Source organism: Musca domestica, unplaced genomic scaffold, assembly GCF_030504385.1.
Source record: "Musca domestica strain aabys unplaced genomic scaffold, Musca_domestica.polishedcontigs.V.1.1 1, whole genome shotgun sequence".
Taxonomy (NCBI): Eukaryota; Metazoa; Arthropoda; class Insecta; order Diptera; family Muscidae; genus Musca; species Musca domestica.
In genome coordinates, this window is record NW_026712114.1 from 17,013,796 (window position 1) to 17,033,372 (window position 19,577).

Here is a 19,577-nt window from a genome sequence, read left to right on the forward strand (position 1 = left end):
TCAATATATGATATCGAAATTAGCTTCAGGAGTTATAGCAAAATAATTGTCAATAATGATATGAGTCTTACATTCCCGAACTCAGGCTGTAAAGTTCTTCCTGTAGAAAAAACTTCAGGAGTATGTATTAAACATGATCTTTTTATATCCTCCATTATACATGCATACATAGTATGGAGAGTATATTAATTTCGTCATTCCATTTGTAACTCATCGAAATAGTAATTTTAGACCCAACAAAGTACATATCCTGATCAGCGTAAAATTCTGAGACGATTTAGATAGCGTTTTTGTGTCTATTTTACATCCTGAGAAAGAATTGTCCATATAGGTCCACGATATCGTATATCCCTTCCGATATTCGGTATTTTGATCACATTTTTCAATGGAATTTACTGCTATTCTACACAATTAGTTCTTTGTGAGCACTTTACCCTCTGAAGGAGAATTTTCTATATAGGCCCAAGATATCGTACAGCCCCCATACAATGGTAACCCCCGATATTGGGTATTTTGCCGATTTTAATGACATTATTCACCGTAGTTGTTTCAAATTTCGTAATGGGTTCTACAGCCTATGAAAATGTCATATGCAGGTGCACGATATCGCATGCCCCCAGGTAACGGTACCTCCCAATATTCGGTATTTTGATGATTTTAGCGACATTACTAACCGTAGTTGTAGCAAATTACGTATTTAGAGTTCGTAAGAGAAGGAAGATGCATCATGCCACACAACACGCGTAACAATAGACTTTTTGAGAGGCGAGTGAACCTAGATCGTACAATTTAACTTCTTTAGACTATTTTATGGGGCTATGTTGAAGCTCATGTTTATACAGAAGAGCTCACATTCAATTGACGCATTGGAAGACAACATTAAAGCATTTGTTCGTGAGATACCGGCCGAAATGTTGAAAAGATAAATTTCTTTGAATTGTATTTATTTTTTCTTTAAAATTTTTCCCATAGTTCTTAGAAAATCACACTTCATATTAATACTGCATTAAATACAAACTGAACTGGTTCAGAAAATTTAGTTTCTGATCTTCACCATTATAAGAAATAATTTTGAAAAATTCTTAGGGAAAAAATATGTATCAAAGTTTTTTTTAATCATTGAATAATGGTGTAATTCTGTAATTCTTTCTGTACTTACCGACAAACATCGGTAACCTTCAAAAGTAATTTTTAAAAATATTTTAGACTAAGAATATTATATATAATTTTAGAGTAGTCATGTATAGAAGTTTTTGGAACCGTCCATGGCCCTATGGGCTAGGTAACTATGTTAATTGAATATAAATAAATAAAAAAACATAAAATATTAAAACAAAGTTGTCAACATTGTTTGCATCGGTATGACTTAGCGAATACTTTATTATCGTCGTTAACTTACCGAAAAATGTCGTTAATTGCCGATATTATTATCCAATAGCATCTGCAATTTCCCCAACAGTTTAAAAGGTTTAAGTAGCTAGTAATTATTTTTTATTCTAATATTTTAACACCTATTTTAATTTTTCATGAAAAAATCAATTATAACTAATTGAGTGATACAGACGAAAATCGTATCCTCACATTACTCTACGCTTAACAGGAAAAATTTCTGTCTTGTTGTTTTTGGTATATTAAAAATGCAAATAAAATTAGAGAAACATCCCATAATTGTTCGTAATGACATCATTATTATCTATATTCTTTTCTCAAACCATACAGACTAGTCTATAAACTTATTCTACGTGTAATTTCTTTTGAATTTCTTCATTTAGTATTGGTGTTTTGCTAGCTTTAATCTTATTGATGGCCTTGTTGACCGTCTCCGTGGTATTGTCATATTCGTTAAGTTTCTTTGCCAAAAAGTAAATCTCAGCCAGGGCAATTATAAGAGCAATCATTATGCCCAACAACAGGCGCAGTCCAAAATCTAAATTTCCCACAATAAGTTGAATGCCAATGAAACCAAAAGCAAAACCAGCTGCCACGGAGAATATGAATTGCAGTACGGCAACCAGTTGACTGTTGATGGCTTTCACTGCAAAAAAAGAAGAAACAAACAAATTTGTCATTTGAAAATAAAATCTTATTCACAATAATCGAATTAGACCACTTGTACTATAGGCTGTAACTTTGAAAGGAGCTTTAAACAATTCCGGCGATCTTTTGTTAAATCCAGAGAAACAACTATAACAAATGTATAAAATGATATGTTTCATGAAGAAAAACGGTGGAAGATCAATGGCAGTTTTTTTTTTTACTTTTAGCAATTCATTCCAAATGGAATAATTTGGTTAACATTAAAAAACACATTCGTGATCAATCTCGGGATTTAAATTAGAAATTCAAATGATGCTTCTTGCACATCAATTCGAATATTATTCAACTACACATACATGCTCTTGATAAAAGAACAGTTGAACGTAGCTAAAATGAATATTTGTTATAAACCCATATCCCATCATTATTTTATAAAACCTGATTCAAAAATGGATACTTACTTTGATAGGCAATCGTATCCTCTGGATAATTCTTTAGCGTTGCATCAACATCCTTTGTCATTTTACGATATTCCAGGTTTTGTTGTTCCAGACGTAACTTCTGACAGCGTGCCTCTAGTTCTGGATTTCTTTCGATTGTTGCATTTTTGGGCAATTCCAATGAACATGTCTCAAGCAAATCATTTAAATACACATCAACTATGCCTTTGGAACGTAGAGTACCCAGGGCTTGGCTAAACCAACGTAGATCACTTAAATACAAATATATTTCTTTTGTCTTATCGAAGCTAGCTTTTTCTTCTTTTTCCTTCTCAGATTTTGTCGTATGGGTTTCACTTTCTATTGTCACTTCATTGTTTGCCAAAATATCGTTGAGTAGTTTCACATCGACACCTTTATAACCATTTCCATTATTGTCTAATTGCGTTACACGTATTCCCATTGGTTTTAATAAGTCCACAACATGTTTGGGGGCACCCGCAAATTCTGTATGGTGTTTTTTAATAATGTCCAACAATTGCGTTGACACCTTTACCCTGATTCGGGGATCTTTGATGGTATCTATAGTGCCCATTGTAAAATGTGTGTTTGAGTTTTTTATCACTTCAGTTTAAGCTTGAGCTGCAAATCGGAATACAATTCTGATATTTCTTCCTCTTTAACTGCAAATGAATTTTCAACTCTTTGGTAGTTGTGTTTCAGTTCCAAATCAAAATCTTCTTTGCGTTTGGTTCGCTGTGCTCGAGACTCTAGTATTTCAGCACTCACCTGAAGCAGGTATGCAGTTAGTAAGTTGACAATAATTAACTAAGATTTTTCAAACTTACCTCCTTTGGTACCTGTAAATTTTCAACCAAAGTTTCCACTTCTCCCAATATGGTCTTTAATTCACCGGCAATATTACCTAAATGTGCCGCTCCCAAGCTAATACATTTATCGGATAGATCGTATTTCAAGGCACCTACTGTCTCGGTTACTTTGAACAAAGATTCCACTTCTGAATCGTTGCGTTGTGTTTCGAAATTGTTGAGAAAAGTTTCTATTTCTCCATTTACAAAAACACGATGATCCAAAATACGATACTGGGTGTTCGATATATCTGCAAAAAATATTCGATATTTTTATAAAAAATTTCATTAAGGATTTAATAAAAACATGAAATGCATTTGCAATTACCTTTTCCCAATGTTATCATTTTCCCTTTATTCTTTCGGCTGTCAATGGTTGTCACATGATACTAGGGTTGCCAATGGCTCGGCCATTGGGTGGGCAAGCTGATGATGTTGTGTAAGCTGTGTAGATGGCGATGTCATAGAAACTACAGTAGGGCTTTGATCATCTTGCATAAGTGAAATGAAATTTTTAAATAGCAGAAAAGCTTAAATAAAAGAATAATAATAAAGAAAATATCTTCAAATGTTCATAATACATGATTCTGGAATCTTAATCGAGAATTTGCTTCTCACTGATCTTCACTCTTGATTGACAATTCTGCATATTTACGAAGGAATTGTGCCAAAAATGATTCCAATCAGATCACGCATTTTGATAATAAAAGTCAATGATTTACATGCAAGACGATTCGCTGTTAAATTATTGATAAAACTTAGCGTGGGATCGCTGATTAAAACAATGTTGGCAAAAAGGTAATAGGTAAAAAATCACTTTTTTCTATGGATTTGTATGTTTATATGGAATGGATATAATTTTGAAAAAAAAAAATGTAAATCTGCACTGTATGCAAAAGTCTCGAATAAAAATTAAAAAATCTTAGTTTTTGCATTAAAAATTTTAAATTCCAACATTTTTCTTTTAAATATCTTCACAGCTGTAAAACATAGCGGCCGCAAAAACTACTTTCCGTTAAAACTCTCTCTATTTTACTCTTTTCATACTCATTCTTTATGACTCTCTCTTGCTGTAGAGTGTCGATTAGTTGATTAGCCGAATGTCGACTTTTACATCCCTACTTCTGAGGTCTACGTGATTTTTTTTATTATTTTTAGCAGCTGTTGAAAATTCGGGGAGGGAAGAAAAGTCGCGAAATTTTCCATTATCAAATAACAAAAAATCAATAAAACAATTATTGGAGAAAATTTTTGACTGCAAACACGATGAGCGAGGAGTTTAAATTGCCAAAACGTTCCCGCAAACGTACACGTGATGTTAAGCGACGAGCACGACCAGAATTGGACAAAGAAGGTTGGGTTGCGCTGCGTTACGCCGACCCCGAACGATTTGAACCGTTCTGTAAGGTCAATGACAACATGGAAAGGATCAATGAGGATGAAATAAGTTGCGAGGAATTCATACGACGCTTTGAGGAACCCTATTTGCCCGTGGTGATTGTGGGTTGTCAAAAGAGTTGGCAGGCATTAGAAAAATGGACCCTACCACGTTTGGCCAAAAAGTACCGTAATCAAAAGTTTAAATGTGGCGAAGACAATGAGGGGTACAGTGTCAAAATGAAAATGAAATATTACATAGAATACATGCAAACAACGCGGGACGATAGCCCTCTGTATATTTTCGACAGCAGTTTCGGGGAACATCATAGACGCCGGAAACTTCTGCAAGATTATGTTGTGCCGAAATATTTTCGCGATGACCTATTTAAGTATTGTGGTGAAGAGAGACGTCCTCCGTATCGTTGGTTTGTAATGGGGCCGGCACGTTCCGGTACTGGTATACACATAGATCCATTGGGCACCAGTGCATGGAATGCCTTGATAAGTGGTCACAAACGTTGGTGTCTATTCCCCACCCAAACACCCAAGGAATTGTTGAAGGTGCCCTCCCACCTGGGTGGAAAACAAAAAGACGAAGCCATCACTTGGTTCAGTACAATATATCCACGTACGAAGCAAGCCGATTGGCCAAAAGAATATCAACCTGTAGAGATTTTACAAAAACCTGGAGAAACTGTTTTTGTGCCAGGCGGTTGGTGGCATGTGGTGCTAAACTTGGACGACACTATTGCTATAACCCAAAACTTTTGCAGTCGTACCAATTTCCCAATTGTATGGCACAAGACGGTGCGCGGTCGTCCAAAGTTGTCACGCAAGTGGTTAAGGGTTTTACGCGAAAAAGAACCCGAATTGGCTAAGGTCGCTGAAAACATTAACATAAATCAAAGCACTGGATTTGCATCGGATAGTTCAAGCAACTCGAGTTCCTCCTCATCAAGTTCATCATCATCGGAATCGGATAGTGATAACGGTGGCAACAACAGCGAAGATGATTCATGCTCATCGAATACGGACAGTGGTCAGGAAAGTCTTACTGCCAAAAAGAAAAAGAAACGACGCATGGGTGAGGCCATGACCTCAAATTCATGATGGCCGTTACTAGTATTTAAATGTAGTTGCTATAGAAAAAATAACACCAACGATAAAATTAACGATAATTGTAGAAGTATTGCAAATAATGCTGATGATGCCACCACCACCAACAACACCACTGCTACTACTGCCCATAAACACCAACATTATGTTCACGATGATTTTAACAAGGAAATGAAACCAGTAAACAAAATGTCAACAGCAGATGTTGTTGATAACACTACAAGATTCCTAAGCAGAATGCGTATGCTATATGTGGGACTTATGGTTGAAACCAATAATAGTTAACATTTTTCTCTCATAATTTAAGTAATAGAATTTGGGTGGATTCTGATCTAGCATATTGGCAATTCCCCATCTTTCTACACAATTTTGAATATCTTTCTTTTATTACATGGATATTTCTCTGTCCCACAGATTTCTTTTTGCTGAAATATGAAATTCTCCATCCGTTTTCCTTAAAAACTAATTAATTTAACTATTTTTACCTACTAATTGAAGAACTATTTATCAATTACTTTGACTAATTTATGAGCCCGTATTAAAATCGACTGGATATCAAGGCCTTTAATTGCAAATAAGTATTTTTTACTTTGCAATTATTCCATATATATAGTAATATACTGAAAAAAATTGCAATTGTATAATGCTAACATCCCCGCCAAACCATATCGTTGTCCTATTTTTCCGTATACCTACTTTGATTTAAGAATTTAATTAAATTAATAAATAAAATATGATTTGAACAATAATTAAACTTGTATTAAATAAAAACATACAGAACAGAAAATATCTGGATTTTTTTAATTTATAATTTATCATACTACAATTTTAAAGGATTATAGGAACTTTTATTGTGAGTTCGGTTAGGTTTAAAGATGAACAGTTACACAAGGCTATGCAGCGGCTTCAATCGGATACCATTGATCTATTGTGTTCATTCCAAGAAAAGTTAGTTATGATAGGAAAAATATAATTTGGAAATAAAGACGTGATAGAATTGTCTAATTATAAAAAACTGCAACAAAATCAAACGCCATAATTTCTAATATTTTTTTTTTTTTTTTCAATTTTATTGAATGAAAGCAAAAATGTCAGAAATAGCATAAAATTTTAGAATAAGTTTAGATTTGTTCGAATTGGTCACCTTTGGCACGATATATGGCCTTCAAACGGCCAATGAAACCGTCACACGCTACCCGAATGTTGCTCTGCGGTGTACCATTCCCAGCGAAGCGCTTGCTTGAGGTGATCGACACTTTGGTATTTTTTAGTGCCAACTTTGCTTTCCAAAAAACTGCAGACACAATAGTCCTACAGATTGGTATCCGGAGATTTTGGTGGCCATTGTGCGCTGGAAATGAAGCGAGGAACCTCATTTTGTAAACATTCTTGGGTGGCGCGTGCTGAGTGTGATGGTGCTGTGTCCTGTTGGAATGTCCAAGTTCTGCGGCCAAATGTTTGCGTGCCCAAGGATTTAATACGCCCTCCAGAATATTTTCGCGATAATATTCGGCATTTATTCTGATGCCATGGTCGATTAATACGAGCGCAGAGCGACCATTGGCAGTTTTGGCGGCCCACACCATCACCATGGCCGGCGCTTGAGTTCTGGTGGCCAACCGAAGGTGTACATTTTCAGCTGACCTCTTTGGCAAGTGAACACGATCATTTTGTTTGTTTACAAACTGGTGGAAAACGAAAGATTTCTCATCGGGGAAAACCAAATTCGGCCGTTCACCACTTTCGGCTAAGCAAAGCAACTCTTTAGCTCTTTTGAGTCTATTTTCTTCCTGTCATTTTCTCTTACGAATTCACCAAGCCGATTTTTTTAAGAATATTTTTTTAAGTATTACCTGAGCTTCCAGATATATTAAGGACTATCAGTGTGGGCGTTTTAAGAAAATTTTCCCCAAGGACAAGGACTTCTTTTCTGCTTCCGCCCGTCCAGTGCCCTATTTTTCCACCTCACTAGTTGAAGCATATACAACATTAAAAACAAATATAAATTATTAAAAAGGAGTTTTTTTGTATTTATTTAGGTTTTTTTTGTTGTTGATGTTGTTTTGTATTTTTTGCACAGAAAATCGAAATGTTTTACACAAGACCAAATAAAATTTACGCTAATTAAAATTATGTTTATTAAAACTTATGAGAAAAAGAAATTCCATTTTTCTTTTTCTCATAAGTTTTAATAAAGCTCTTTAATGGAGAAAACAAATTAAATAATTTGAGAACTACAATTAAATATGTTCGACAAAAAAGAAATCCTCTAGAGCATGGATGGATATCAAATCCAAACTAAATAATAATCACAAGAAAATTAAAGAATAAATGGAATACATTTTTTGTGTGTATGTGTTGATTGATTTTTTTTCTTCTGTATGGAAATAAAACAAACTAAAGAAATGGCAAAGAAGTCTTAAATTTGTAAATTTGTTTGAATTCTATTTGTTGTTAAATTTCTTCCGGCATATAGATGGTATTTATTGTTCTTGAATAATGTAAAAAAAAATTGCGCCTTTCTTCCCCACTGAGTTTAAATTAAAATATATTATTATGGTTGTTTTATTGTTGTTGCAGTTTGTTTTTTACGTTTTCTTTTATTGTTGTTGTTGTTCTTGAAATTGTTTTTTATACTGTGGCGAATGAATTTTGTTGTTGCTGTTTTGTTGTGAATGTAAAAAGAATGTGTGTATGTATGTAAGTGTGTGTGTGTGACAGGGTGGAGTAGGAGGAAAACAATGGCTGCTGCAGTTTACGAATATTGAATGTTTTTTTGTTATACTTAATTGATGTACAAATTATTATTTCTTTTTGTTTGTTTGTTTGTTTTGTTTTTTGGCTATTTGCCACTCCGTAACGAAACGAAATACCACCGACCAACCGAACCGAACTTAATCAATATACTGCGCTAACCAACGGAAACCTTCACCATAACCTTGTCTCTTCAGCACAGAGCACATGAACAACTCCAAGGGACGACCAGGCAAATCGGAACGTGCAACTTTGCCCTAGAAAATATTACAAATATGTTAATGGACCTTTTTAAAATATGCCATGAAAATAACTTACCTTGCCAGTGGTTAATTGATAGAGACCAAACACATTTCTTAACTCATCTTCACTGGCAGCACCTGGTTTGTCGATTTTGTTTCCCAAAATAAGCACAGGACAATTTGACAAAGCCTCATCTGTGAGCAGAGAGTCCAATTCGTTTTTGCTTTCTTGGAAACGGCCACGATCCCAGGCATCGATTAAGAATACAATGGCATCCACAGCGGGGAAATAGTCCTTCCACACTCTACGGGCTGGAAAAAGAAGCAAATGAAATTGAATTTTATAATTATCGGAATTTCATGAAAGAGGAAAACATATTAGAGAGGATTTGCTATGATCCACCTTATAGATAATTTGTAATTATACTTAAATTATCCCTCATAATTTATGTTTAATTCCAAAAGAATACCTTAATGAAAATTAAGCAACAAAAGGTATATTTTTTTTCTAAAGAATATTTCCTGAAAACGTTCCAAAACTAAAATCACCGCTTTTTATTTGTTTTTTCTCTTTCGAGATGAGCTTAATGATGATATGAAATTTGCAGTACGAAGGAAAGCCATCCAAACACTATCACACACTCCCCACTATGTGATGCGTTTTACATTTGAATGATGCCGAACAAGGGCCGTTTTTTGAAAAATAGTATTTATTTCAAATTTATTGCGATTGAACATATGCGAATTAAACGCCTGAAACTATTCAAGTTCTACTAGCGATTTTTTACAGCAACGCTTGTTTTTGTATTGATGTTTTTTTTGCCTACAACAACCAAATTACTTCCAAGGCATACACTTTTTATAGTACTGCTGTGGGAAGAAGACTTTACGTTGAGATGGCAACTTCTAGGTGGCTGCACATTAAGGCAAAGATCATACAGGGTGAGATAAAAAAAAAACGGCAACAAAGTCAAACGCCATAATTTTTACATTTTTTTTAAATGTTATTGAATAAAAGCCAAAAATATCGGAAATAGCATCAAATTTTAGAATAAGTTTAGATTTGTTCGAATTGGTCACCTCTGGCAAAAATTATGGCCTTCAAACGGTCAATGAAACCGACACACGCTGCCCGAATGTTGCTCTGCGGTACTTTGGCCCAATCCCGGCGAAGCGTTTGCTTGAGGTGATCGACACTTTGGTATTTTTTAGTGACAGCCTTGCTTTTCAAAGTACTCCAGACACAATAGTCCATCGGATTGGTATCCGGGGATTTTGGTGGCCATCGTGCGCTGGAAAAAAGGGAGGAACCACATTTTGTAACCATTCTTGGGTGGCGCGTGCTGAGTGCGATGGTACTGGGTCCTGTTGGAATGTCCAAGGTCTGCGGCCAAATTGTTTGCTTACCGAAAGCTTTAATACATCCTCCAGAATATTTTCGCGATACTATTAGCCTGATGCCACGGTCGATTAATACCAACGGGGAGCGACCATCGGCTGTTATGGCGACCCACACCATCTCCATGGCCGGCGCTTGAGTTCTGGTGGCCAACTTAAAGTGCACATTTTCAGCTGACCTCTTTGTCAAATAAACACGATCATTTTTTTATTTACAAACTGCTGGACACCGAATATTTTCTCACCGGAGAAAACCAAATTCGGCAGTTCACCGCTTTTGGCCAAGCGAAGCAACTTTTTAGCTCTTTTGAGTCTATTTTCTTTCTGGTGCGGTGTAAGTTATTCGAATTTCAATAGCTTTACTTCGAACTCATTTTTTAATATTTTCCGAATGGAATATTGCGATATGTTCAGCTCACAAGCCATTTTTCGGCCACTGCGACGCGGGTTTCGATCAAGTTGCTTCTTTACTTTTCGAACCATTTCTGCTGGTGTTGCTGTTTTCTTCCGTCCACTTCCTTGACGTCGAGCTACGCTACCAGTATCATAGTAATGAGCGATGGTACGACACACACAAAAGATTCATTCGCATTTAAATGCTGGAGTGCTCTAACGATAGTCACTTGTGGTTTTCCAGCCAAATACAAAAAATCACACTAACCCGCTTGAATTCCATCACGAATAATTTTTTGTCTTGAAAATTTATATATAAATTTTATATAAATTTAATCATGATGACTTACAAAATAGATAAGAATTCGTTAAAGAACTAGGAAATTGAGAATATAGGGGTTTTAAAATAGTTTTTGAGGGTTTGGCTGAGGTTGCGGCATCTTAATTCCGAAAAAAAAAAATCCAAATTAAGTTCCAGTGTTACAGGCCTTCAACAATGGCTAGACTCCAAACTTCTTTCTAAAATTTGCTTTTTCAATTTTGTCTCACATAAAAAAACAATTATCAAAAAATTATCAAAATATTTTCTCCTTAGCCATCTTTTTTATTAACAATCTACATACACTCGATTTTTATACGAAACTACCGCATTAAAATTGGCAGCAGGAGTTAATGATGTAACACAACATAGTAAACAAAATTCTGGGGTTGTTCTCTATTGTCCCCCCAAAAAAACAAAACCTGCTTGACAACATTTAACTTGAAATGCAAATGAACCAATTCGTACTAACTTAACCTAGTGGTTAACTTAAAGGAGTGGTTGGTTGGTAGTTAAAACAAAAGTGATTCATAAGTTATGCTAGCTTACCTTGAGTGTGACCACCCAAATCGAAGGTGGTGAAGCGCATATTGCCAATGGACAATTCTTCCGATGCTGTAAAGAAAGTTAATAAAAAATGTAATTTAGAAACTTAAATCATTGTTGGGAAATTTGTGTACTTACTGGGATGTAATGTTGGTACATGTTGGGCTAATTTATCATCTTTGAGCATGTGCAACAATGTGGTTTTACCAGCGTTATCCAAACCAAGGAACAATAATTTACCCGATTTTTTCCATAGACCTATTTTGGAAGAGAAACAAAAAAAAAAGAATTTAATTTTTAATTTAGTTTAGCTTTGCTTTACAAACACCGCATAAAATTTAAAGTGTAGATCATTTCACTAATATCTGGCAGCATATGTTTTCTAGGTTCCTCTTCTAATGAGCATATTTAAAAGGTTGATTTAAAAAAATCATCAAAAAGGAAAAAAAAAAATAATGAATCCGATAGGGATTGCAGGCTCTTTCCGAAAATATAGACTTTTCGGCCTTACCGCTTCACTGAAGGCTATTTTTTACAGGTCTTACAAGCCTTCAAGAGAGATAAAATATATATTCAAAATGTTCTATTTACAGAGATCTAATTAAAAGAATATATTTGAAATGTCTTCGATAAAGAGGACATCTTTCATTTACCTTCCATATAATATAATATATAATTCTATAATATGGTAAGGTCATTTGGTGATAAAGAAAAAAGATAAATAAACTACAATTTTTTATTCATATATGCATAGAAAGGCTTTAAGAAAAATTCTGGGTCTTCTGACAGGGCTTTTTGAAGATAGAAGAGTTAATACTAGGTTCGCGGAGACGGAGTCGAGCAATTTCTGAGGGAGTTGGGGTCGAAGTCTTGAAAAAATTAGACCTGACTCAAAATATTTTTTAGATAATTATTGATATTTTGTATATTATTATGGTTGTTGTAATATCAATAAGTGTTTCCTATTAATTTCTCCAAATCGGATCCAACTCCAAATTTAAAAATTCGGTCATCATGCTCCAAAGTTCTCCGAAATCGACTTTAGAGTTGATCACACGCTGGGCAGATTTTATATACTTATTTATCAATTATAGCCCAATTCCAATTGAGACGGCTGTAACATCCTTAACGTAGTTGGACCAAAACAACGTTGGTTTGCCTATGCAGCCGACTTTCTTCAGCTGGAATGGATGGGGTGGACTCCTTTATAACTTTCATATTGTAATTGTTGAAAGCACCTCTGACAACATCAGAACTGCCAGATAGAACTTTTCATCTTGAGGCTCTCTCTTATAACGTTGGACCTCCATATCTCTAGGTCATTCTTGACCTGCCTGGGTGGGATAGTTTTACCCCACATATGATGGCTTTGTTGGATCCCACAGTAACATCCATACAGGTATTGCTTGTTATAGGCCTTTTAGAACACTTCTCTGGATAAAAGACCAAGTAAATCTCTTATCCATATTTATATATTGAAGACCTCTTGAATGCCGTTTAAGAGGTCTTGAGGAGATAAAGGATACCAAACGTAGTTCTTATATGGACTTAAGATCTTACAAAGTCATCTGTTTTCATCATCGTTTATCGATTTTTTTATTAAGATTCAACTTTTCGGATTCAGTTATTTTGAATATTGAATTTTTAAATTTCATTTATAAATTAAAGACATCTCACGATTTCAATTGCTAAACTTGCTCTATGTTTATTTCTACGATAAATGACCTGTAAAAGCCCACCAGACTTCTATAAATAGATCCAGAAAAAAACATCTAGTTCAGGAAAATCGCAGTTAAAGCTTTCAAAATACCATAAAGTTAGTGGTACTGTAGCATGGGAGCTATAGCAAAACGTAAGCCTACATAGACAATTGTTCTGCAACATAGGCTGTTATCTATTGTGAAAAATCATGAAATAACCGAATACCGTGGGATATGTTATATGGGAACTGCTGACACTGTGGATCAATATAGTCGATATCCTGGAACCGATGGTAAAATACCAAATTTTAAACAAACCCGATAGAAAAAGAGGATAAAATCGACAAAAAAATCGAATAACTCCAAAAACCCGATATATGTAGGCTATAGAGAAAATTAACCTACATAGACAATGTTATGAAACAATTTCGTGGAAAAATAACATTAAAATGATCGAAATAATTAATATCGGCAGGTACCTACTACTGTAGTTATAGGAAAACGTGGACGTATATAGACAATGTTCACCCCCCGGAGCTGGAAACTATTGCGATCTACAAATATCGAATTCCAAACATATACGATAGAGAATGTGGCATAAATTGTCAAAATTACGAATATCCGAAAATACCGTTATATGGGTAATGGCTACAGGAAAACGTGTACCTATATAGACAATGCTATTAACCATGATACAATGATATCAAGGTAGGGCTATGATACCATATGATTTTAATTTTTTTATTTTCTTGGCTTAATATGTCATCTTTATTTGTTTATGTATGTGTTTTCTTTTCAATAACAAAAAATTGTTCAGAAAATATTCAAATTCGGATGTTTTCAAAATGTTTATTTCCACGTATGCATCGACAAAATCTAGAGTTTTTGTAGCGAAATAATCCTTTAGAGGTATATAGTACATGATTTTGATAAGAAGTGTTGACCTTTCATTCAGTTATGGCGGTTTTCAATTATTTATTCAAAATAAATGCAACAAGTTGTTTGATTTTTTATTGTTTTGATACTAATTTTGACATTACAAACCAAACAGGTAGACCTCTATACTTGCAAAATTTTCAAAGTTGACCTACCTTCTCTTCATTGTACCATGCTATTAACTATAAATTCCAAATTTGAAACATTTTTGCAGAAAAATGTGAACACGTTGACCTACATATAAAATGTTTGAAGACTAACTAGAATACATTACAATCTCTATAGTCTCAAATTCAAACAAGTCCGTAGAAAATTATGTCTAAAATTATTAAAATATCGAATATTGGCTGGTACCATGGTACAATAATATCAAGGTAGGGCTATGATACCATATGATTTCAATTTTTTTATTTTCTTGGCTTAATATGTCATCTTTATTTGTTTATGTATGTGTTTTCTTTTCAATGACAAAAAAATGTGTTCGGAAAACATTCAAATTCGGATGTTTTCAAAATGTTTATTTCATCGTATACATCGACAAAATCTAGAGTTTTTGTAGCGAAATAATCCTTTAGAGATATATAGAACCTGGTTTTGAAAAGAAGTGTTGACCTTTCATTCAGTTTTCGCGGTTTTCAATTATTTATTCAAAATAAATGCAACAAGTTGTTTGATTTTGTTATTGTTTTGATACTATTTCTGACATTACAAGCCAAACAGGTAGACCTCTATACTTGCAATTTTTTCAAAGTTGACCTACCTTCTCTTCATTGTACCATGGCTGGTACCTCTAAATGAGGGTATAGAAAACTTGTACCGAGATGCTCCATTTCAATGTCTACATCCTACACATAATGCAAACTAGTATGCCAAATTTAAAAGCCCTACGTCGCATAATATTGCATGTATTTTGATTTGAGGAGACAGACGGACACCGTTAATACCACATACTTTATGGGTTCTCTGACGAATATTAGCGGTTATTACATAGGGAATGACAAATTTAATATGCCCTCATTGTCATGGTGGAGGGAAGTAGGAATGTTCTGTATAAAGGATACATATGTCGGTCACCCATGGATAAAAGACGACTCAGCATTAACAATGTATATAAAATATTTTATTGATGTAAGACCTTTTATTTTGAGGTAAAATATTGTTTAGTTTTATCTACTAATTAAAGACATATCAAGTTATTTAGATAAAATATCTCTTGGATGTTAGGACTGAAAATTTATTTTGCATTATTAGACTGTTTTTAACGTATTCTGTACAAACTTTAAAAAGGTCTTCTGTAAAGTGAAGCGTAGCCCCTTAAAACAGGCATTTTTAAAATCCGTTGAATTTATTCCAGTTTATTTTATGGGGATAAAATCTAGTAGACTTCCACAATTCTTCATTAAAAACCTTCGATTTCATTCATTCCTTCTATGGATAGACTTTGAATCGTTGTATATTTGAAACTGTTTGTTTATAAGAACATATTGTACACTTGAAAAAAGTACCTGACTTCGATTTAGAAGTGATTGAAAGTACTATAAGGATTCAAGTGTAGCAAGTATTCACTTCACAAAAAATAAAATGCAAAACAAAGATTGCACTCTTCCAACAACGTTAACACAAAAAAAAAAATGAATCGAACGCCAAGTTTCATTTTTTTAACATTGAACTTGATCGGCTAACCTTATCCATTTAACAATGAATAAGATAATTATCAAAATTGTTGTTGTAGCTTTTATTGGGCTACAGATATCTTCTATAGCTGATTTCATGAAGACGAGTATCTCACAAAACCAATGTGTATTTGTGATATCTCCTTTGATATACACTTTTTCAATAAATTGCGACCAAATAGCCGTCTAAATTCGATGTTGGGTCAAAAAACAAGATAATCAAGTGGCCGAGATGTTCAAAGATCAAACGTCAAAAGTAAACACAATGCCATGGCCAACAGCGTGACGTTGCGTGTGTGTGTTTTTTTAAACGTCAACACTTGTTTAAGCTGCTGCTACTACCGACCGTGTCTGTCAAGTTTCAATGGATAGACATATGGGCCCATATTTATATGCTTTGTTGGCAGAAACAAATTTTAAAGATTAACAGAGTTTTAATTTTTGAATATGCTCCACTTACCCAAATATCCTAAAACACCGGTAAACCAATCCCAAATGAACATTTTGTTTTAATATGCTTCTAATATGCGGGGAAGAAGGGAATTAAGTGATATTAAATTGTTGAAATGCTGCGGCTCTGCTGCTGCTATGTTAAACTAAGCTGTAAATAAAAGAACAATAAAGACAAGTTAAAAAAAAAAGACGGAAACATTAAACTCGAACAAATAGAAACAGCAACAAATAACAAAGAAAGTAGTGCACTTTTCAGTATTAGCACACGTTCACGCACACACACTCACACACATGTACACTGCCTATGCTAATTTCAATGAGAGCCCAGATAGTATGGATGAGTTCTGATGAATAGGGAATTATTTGGGGACTGCTTATAGCGATTACAACTCACGCTCCCCGCATATAAATAATTATTACATGCTTGAGAAAACTGATAGTTAGAAATGAATGAATGACTGGGCAACTCTTGCTGAATGCAAAGCAATAAATGATAAGACACGGGGCAGCAGGCACTTCAAAGATTGAACAAAGTAAAAAAAATAGTAGCAGTGGCTGGCTGACTCTCTAAATAAAGGCAAAACCTTGACATAAATATGTGTAAGGCGCAATACACGGCTGACGAAAAATATTATTAATAGACTCATCCATTGCTGGCTGGGCGCAAATAACAATCAAATTGTTATTTAATAATTTGCAATTATTTGTGGTTTCATTTGGGGCATATTGTACTTTAGACTTTTTCGAGATGCAAATGCATTAATGTTGGGCCTGGAAGTTATGACCCGCATTTCTCCATACTGTTCCGGAATAATTTTTCCAGGCACAGCCACGATTTACACTTCATTTTTCTTCTGACCAATCATTGTTTTACGAATCACACCACCACCAACACCACCGCCGCCGTCTTCTGCTGTCTTGTCTGCCTGCCTGGCTAGTATGACAACTAGTCAAAATCAGCAGCCAGGCAGCGTATATGTGCGTGTTTCTTTTATCATTTTTTACACTTCCTATTTCTTTTTTCTTTCTTTGCTCCTCGAACTTTTCAACAACACTTTTTTTTGTCCAGTCATTATCGGGCATGCCGAGGATGCATTGAACTTGTCTTACCTAATGGAGTATATTTTAATTAAAAGTACAAATTCCAATAAATTTATCCAAAGCTCCCCTATCAAATTTTCACTTAATTCTTTCTTTTTTTCTGTTAACAAGAAGAAGAACAAGACACGACACGACAGCAACGACAGCGTTCAATGTTACTAACTTATGGGAATGTTAAAAACGTCAAAAAGTAGATGTGACATTTGACATCTGTCAGTGTTGTGATGGATGAACAAGGTACATTGCTTTTGTTAAAGAAAATCATTTATAATGTAGAAATAAACGAATTAATTACATATATAGTATTTCGCATTTGCTGAAGCCTGAGATATGAGAGTATGATTTGTAATAAAATATGCTTTGCTGTTTGCTTTTTCAATGGAATTCTTTGTTTGGTGATGTTGTACGATATATCGACAAATGTGAATACAAATAAGAAATGTGAAAGAAGTTCGGGTGTAAAATAAAATAGTTTGAAAGGTTTATTTCCTTTCTTTTTCATTATTAATGTTGTTGTTTTAGTTACTTTTCCATATTCCTAAAAGAGAAAGAACTATTCCATACGTTTTTACAATATTACTTGATAAATTATGGCACAAGAATCTTTCCAATTATATGAAAATGTTTTTAAAAAAAAAAAACAATTTTTGAAATTAATAGGAAATATATGGAAACGATTTTGAAAAGAAAGAAATTTTTTTTTTTTTTTTTATCAAAGATCAATATCCTCCGCCATAACTAGTAACTCATCGTTTGTAACTCATCGAAATAAAAATTTTAGACTTAACAAAGTATTTATATATTTTTGATCAGCGTAATATTCTAAGACGATTTAGCCCTGTCCGACCGTCTGTTGTAATTATGGTAGAGTCAAAACGAATAAATTTAGGAAACTAACATTTTGCCCAGATCTTTTGTCGGCAGGCAGGTCAAGTCGATCGACGATATCGTATAGCCCCCATATAAAGGTACCCATTTTTGATGAATGAGCAAAATTTTTCAATTAAATGGTTTGAAAATCCACAAATGAAGTTCCTTCAGAGTATTTTACAACCTGGAAAGTCTATATAGGTCCACGATATCGTATATTTGGTATTTTAATGATTTTAGCTACATTTTTCAATGGAATTGTCTAAAAATTCATACTATTTCTAAATTCGTTCAAAATGTTGAAGGGTATTCAAAGTTCGGCAAATGTTCAAACCTTATCTTTATAGTGCAATGAATTTAATGCCAATTGTACATATAAACCAGGTTAGAACACTTCTATAGGGTCGAATAATCGACTTTTAGTATTCAAAGTTCTGGAAGTCGTTTTCGACTATGGAATACAGTGCAACCCGATATATCGGCTATTCATTATATTTTCAAATACTTTCTCAGGATGTGGCTTATAATTTTTGGAGATGATCGACATCGACAATCTCTTGGTTTAGGGTAGCACGATACGGACGTAGAATTGTGGCATTTCATAAATGGATGCCACAGCCGCACTCAAATCCTGTCATCGTTCTTTATGAACTTCGAAATTTTAAACAATTCCCGTGAATATTGCACCTAAAATCGAAAAATTATGGGATATAGGGAACTGTTATACGAGGGCTATACGAAGACGTGAAACTGTATAGAAAAATTTCTGTCATAGACTGTGGTTCTCATTACAAACTTCAAATACCGAATTTGAAACAATTGCGGTAAATATTGTTCCTAAAATAATCAAAATACCAAATATAGAGGTAGATAGAGATAGACAATTTTCTATTATAGAATGTAGTTCCCATTACCAACTCTAAATACGAAATTTAAAACAACTCCGGTGTATAATGTCCCTATAATCGTCAAAATATGGAATATCGAGGGGTACCGTTGTATAGGGGCAAGACGATATCGTGGACCTATATAGACAATTCTCTTCCAGGGGGTAAAGTACTCAGGAGAAACTCTGTGTGGATTTTCAGAATATAGGGAGGTACCGTTATATGGGGAAATACGATATCGTGGACCCTTGTAGACAATACTCTTCCAGGGGGTAAAGAACTCATAAGGAACTTCTTATGTGGATTTACAGTCAATTTCATTGAAAAATTTGGCTACAATCATCAAAATACCGAATATCCGGAAGTACCGTTATATGGGGGCCATGTGTTATCGTGGACTGACTTAGCTCATCTTTAAACTTGATCTGTCTTTTGACAAAAAACGGAACTGGGCAAAATTTTA

General features: G+C 34.3%; 4 protein-coding genes across 6 annotated transcripts; 1 reads left to right on the forward strand and 3 right to left on the reverse strand.

Annotated features, from left to right (window-relative positions):
• Positions 1 to 1,649: 1,649 nt before the first annotated feature.
• Positions 1,650 to 3,072, reverse strand: LOC101899679 (uncharacterized). The gene is made up of 2 exons (XM_020035906.2): positions 2,499 to 3,072; positions 1,650 to 2,035 (listed from the first exon to the last, which is right to left on the reverse strand). The coding sequence occupies exons 1-2, from the start codon at positions 3,070 to 3,072 to the stop codon at positions 1,734 to 1,736; spliced, it is 876 nt and encodes a 291-aa protein (XP_019891465.2). The 3' UTR covers positions 1,650 to 1,733.
• Positions 3,057 to 3,821, reverse strand: LOC101901077 (biogenesis of lysosome-related organelles complex 1 subunit 5). Its single transcript, XM_005181117.3, has 3 exons — positions 3,675 to 3,821; positions 3,326 to 3,597; positions 3,057 to 3,266 (listed from the first exon to the last, which is right to left on the reverse strand). The coding sequence occupies exons 1-3, from the start codon at positions 3,691 to 3,693 to the stop codon at positions 3,099 to 3,101; spliced, it is 459 nt and encodes a 152-aa protein (XP_005181174.1). The 5' UTR covers positions 3,694 to 3,821; the 3' UTR covers positions 3,057 to 3,098.
• Positions 3,822 to 4,445: 624 nt separating this feature from the next.
• On the forward strand, positions 4,446 to 6,629 carry LOC101899854 (bifunctional arginine demethylase and lysyl-hydroxylase PSR). The gene has a single exon (XM_005181110.4). It carries the CDS (start codon positions 4,613 to 4,615, stop codon positions 5,834 to 5,836), a length of 1,224 nt encoding a protein of 407 aa, XP_005181167.2. The 5' UTR covers positions 4,446 to 4,612; the 3' UTR covers positions 5,837 to 6,629.
• A 1,219-nt stretch (positions 6,630 to 7,848) lies between these two features.
• Positions 7,849 to 17,527, reverse strand: LOC101900022 (GTP-binding protein SAR1b). Of its 3 annotated transcripts, none has more exons than XM_005181111.4 (6): positions 17,367 to 17,527; positions 16,264 to 16,404; positions 11,633 to 11,752; positions 11,498 to 11,563; positions 8,915 to 9,150; positions 7,849 to 8,853 (listed from the first exon to the last, which is right to left on the reverse strand). In XM_005181111.4, the coding sequence occupies exons 2-6, from the start codon at positions 16,304 to 16,306 to the stop codon at positions 8,737 to 8,739; spliced, it is 582 nt and encodes a 193-aa protein (XP_005181168.1). In that variant the 5' UTR covers positions 16,307 to 16,404; positions 17,367 to 17,527; the 3' UTR covers positions 7,849 to 8,736. The 3 variants fall into 3 exon arrangements, with proteins under 3 accessions (XP_005181168.1, XP_058975846.1, XP_058975843.1); XM_059119863.1 differs by lacking the exon at positions 17,367 to 17,527 and adding an exon at positions 17,116 to 17,239; XM_059119860.1 differs by lacking the exon at positions 17,367 to 17,527 and adding an exon at positions 16,989 to 17,111.
• Between the last annotated feature and the right edge of the window lie 2,050 nt (positions 17,528 to 19,577).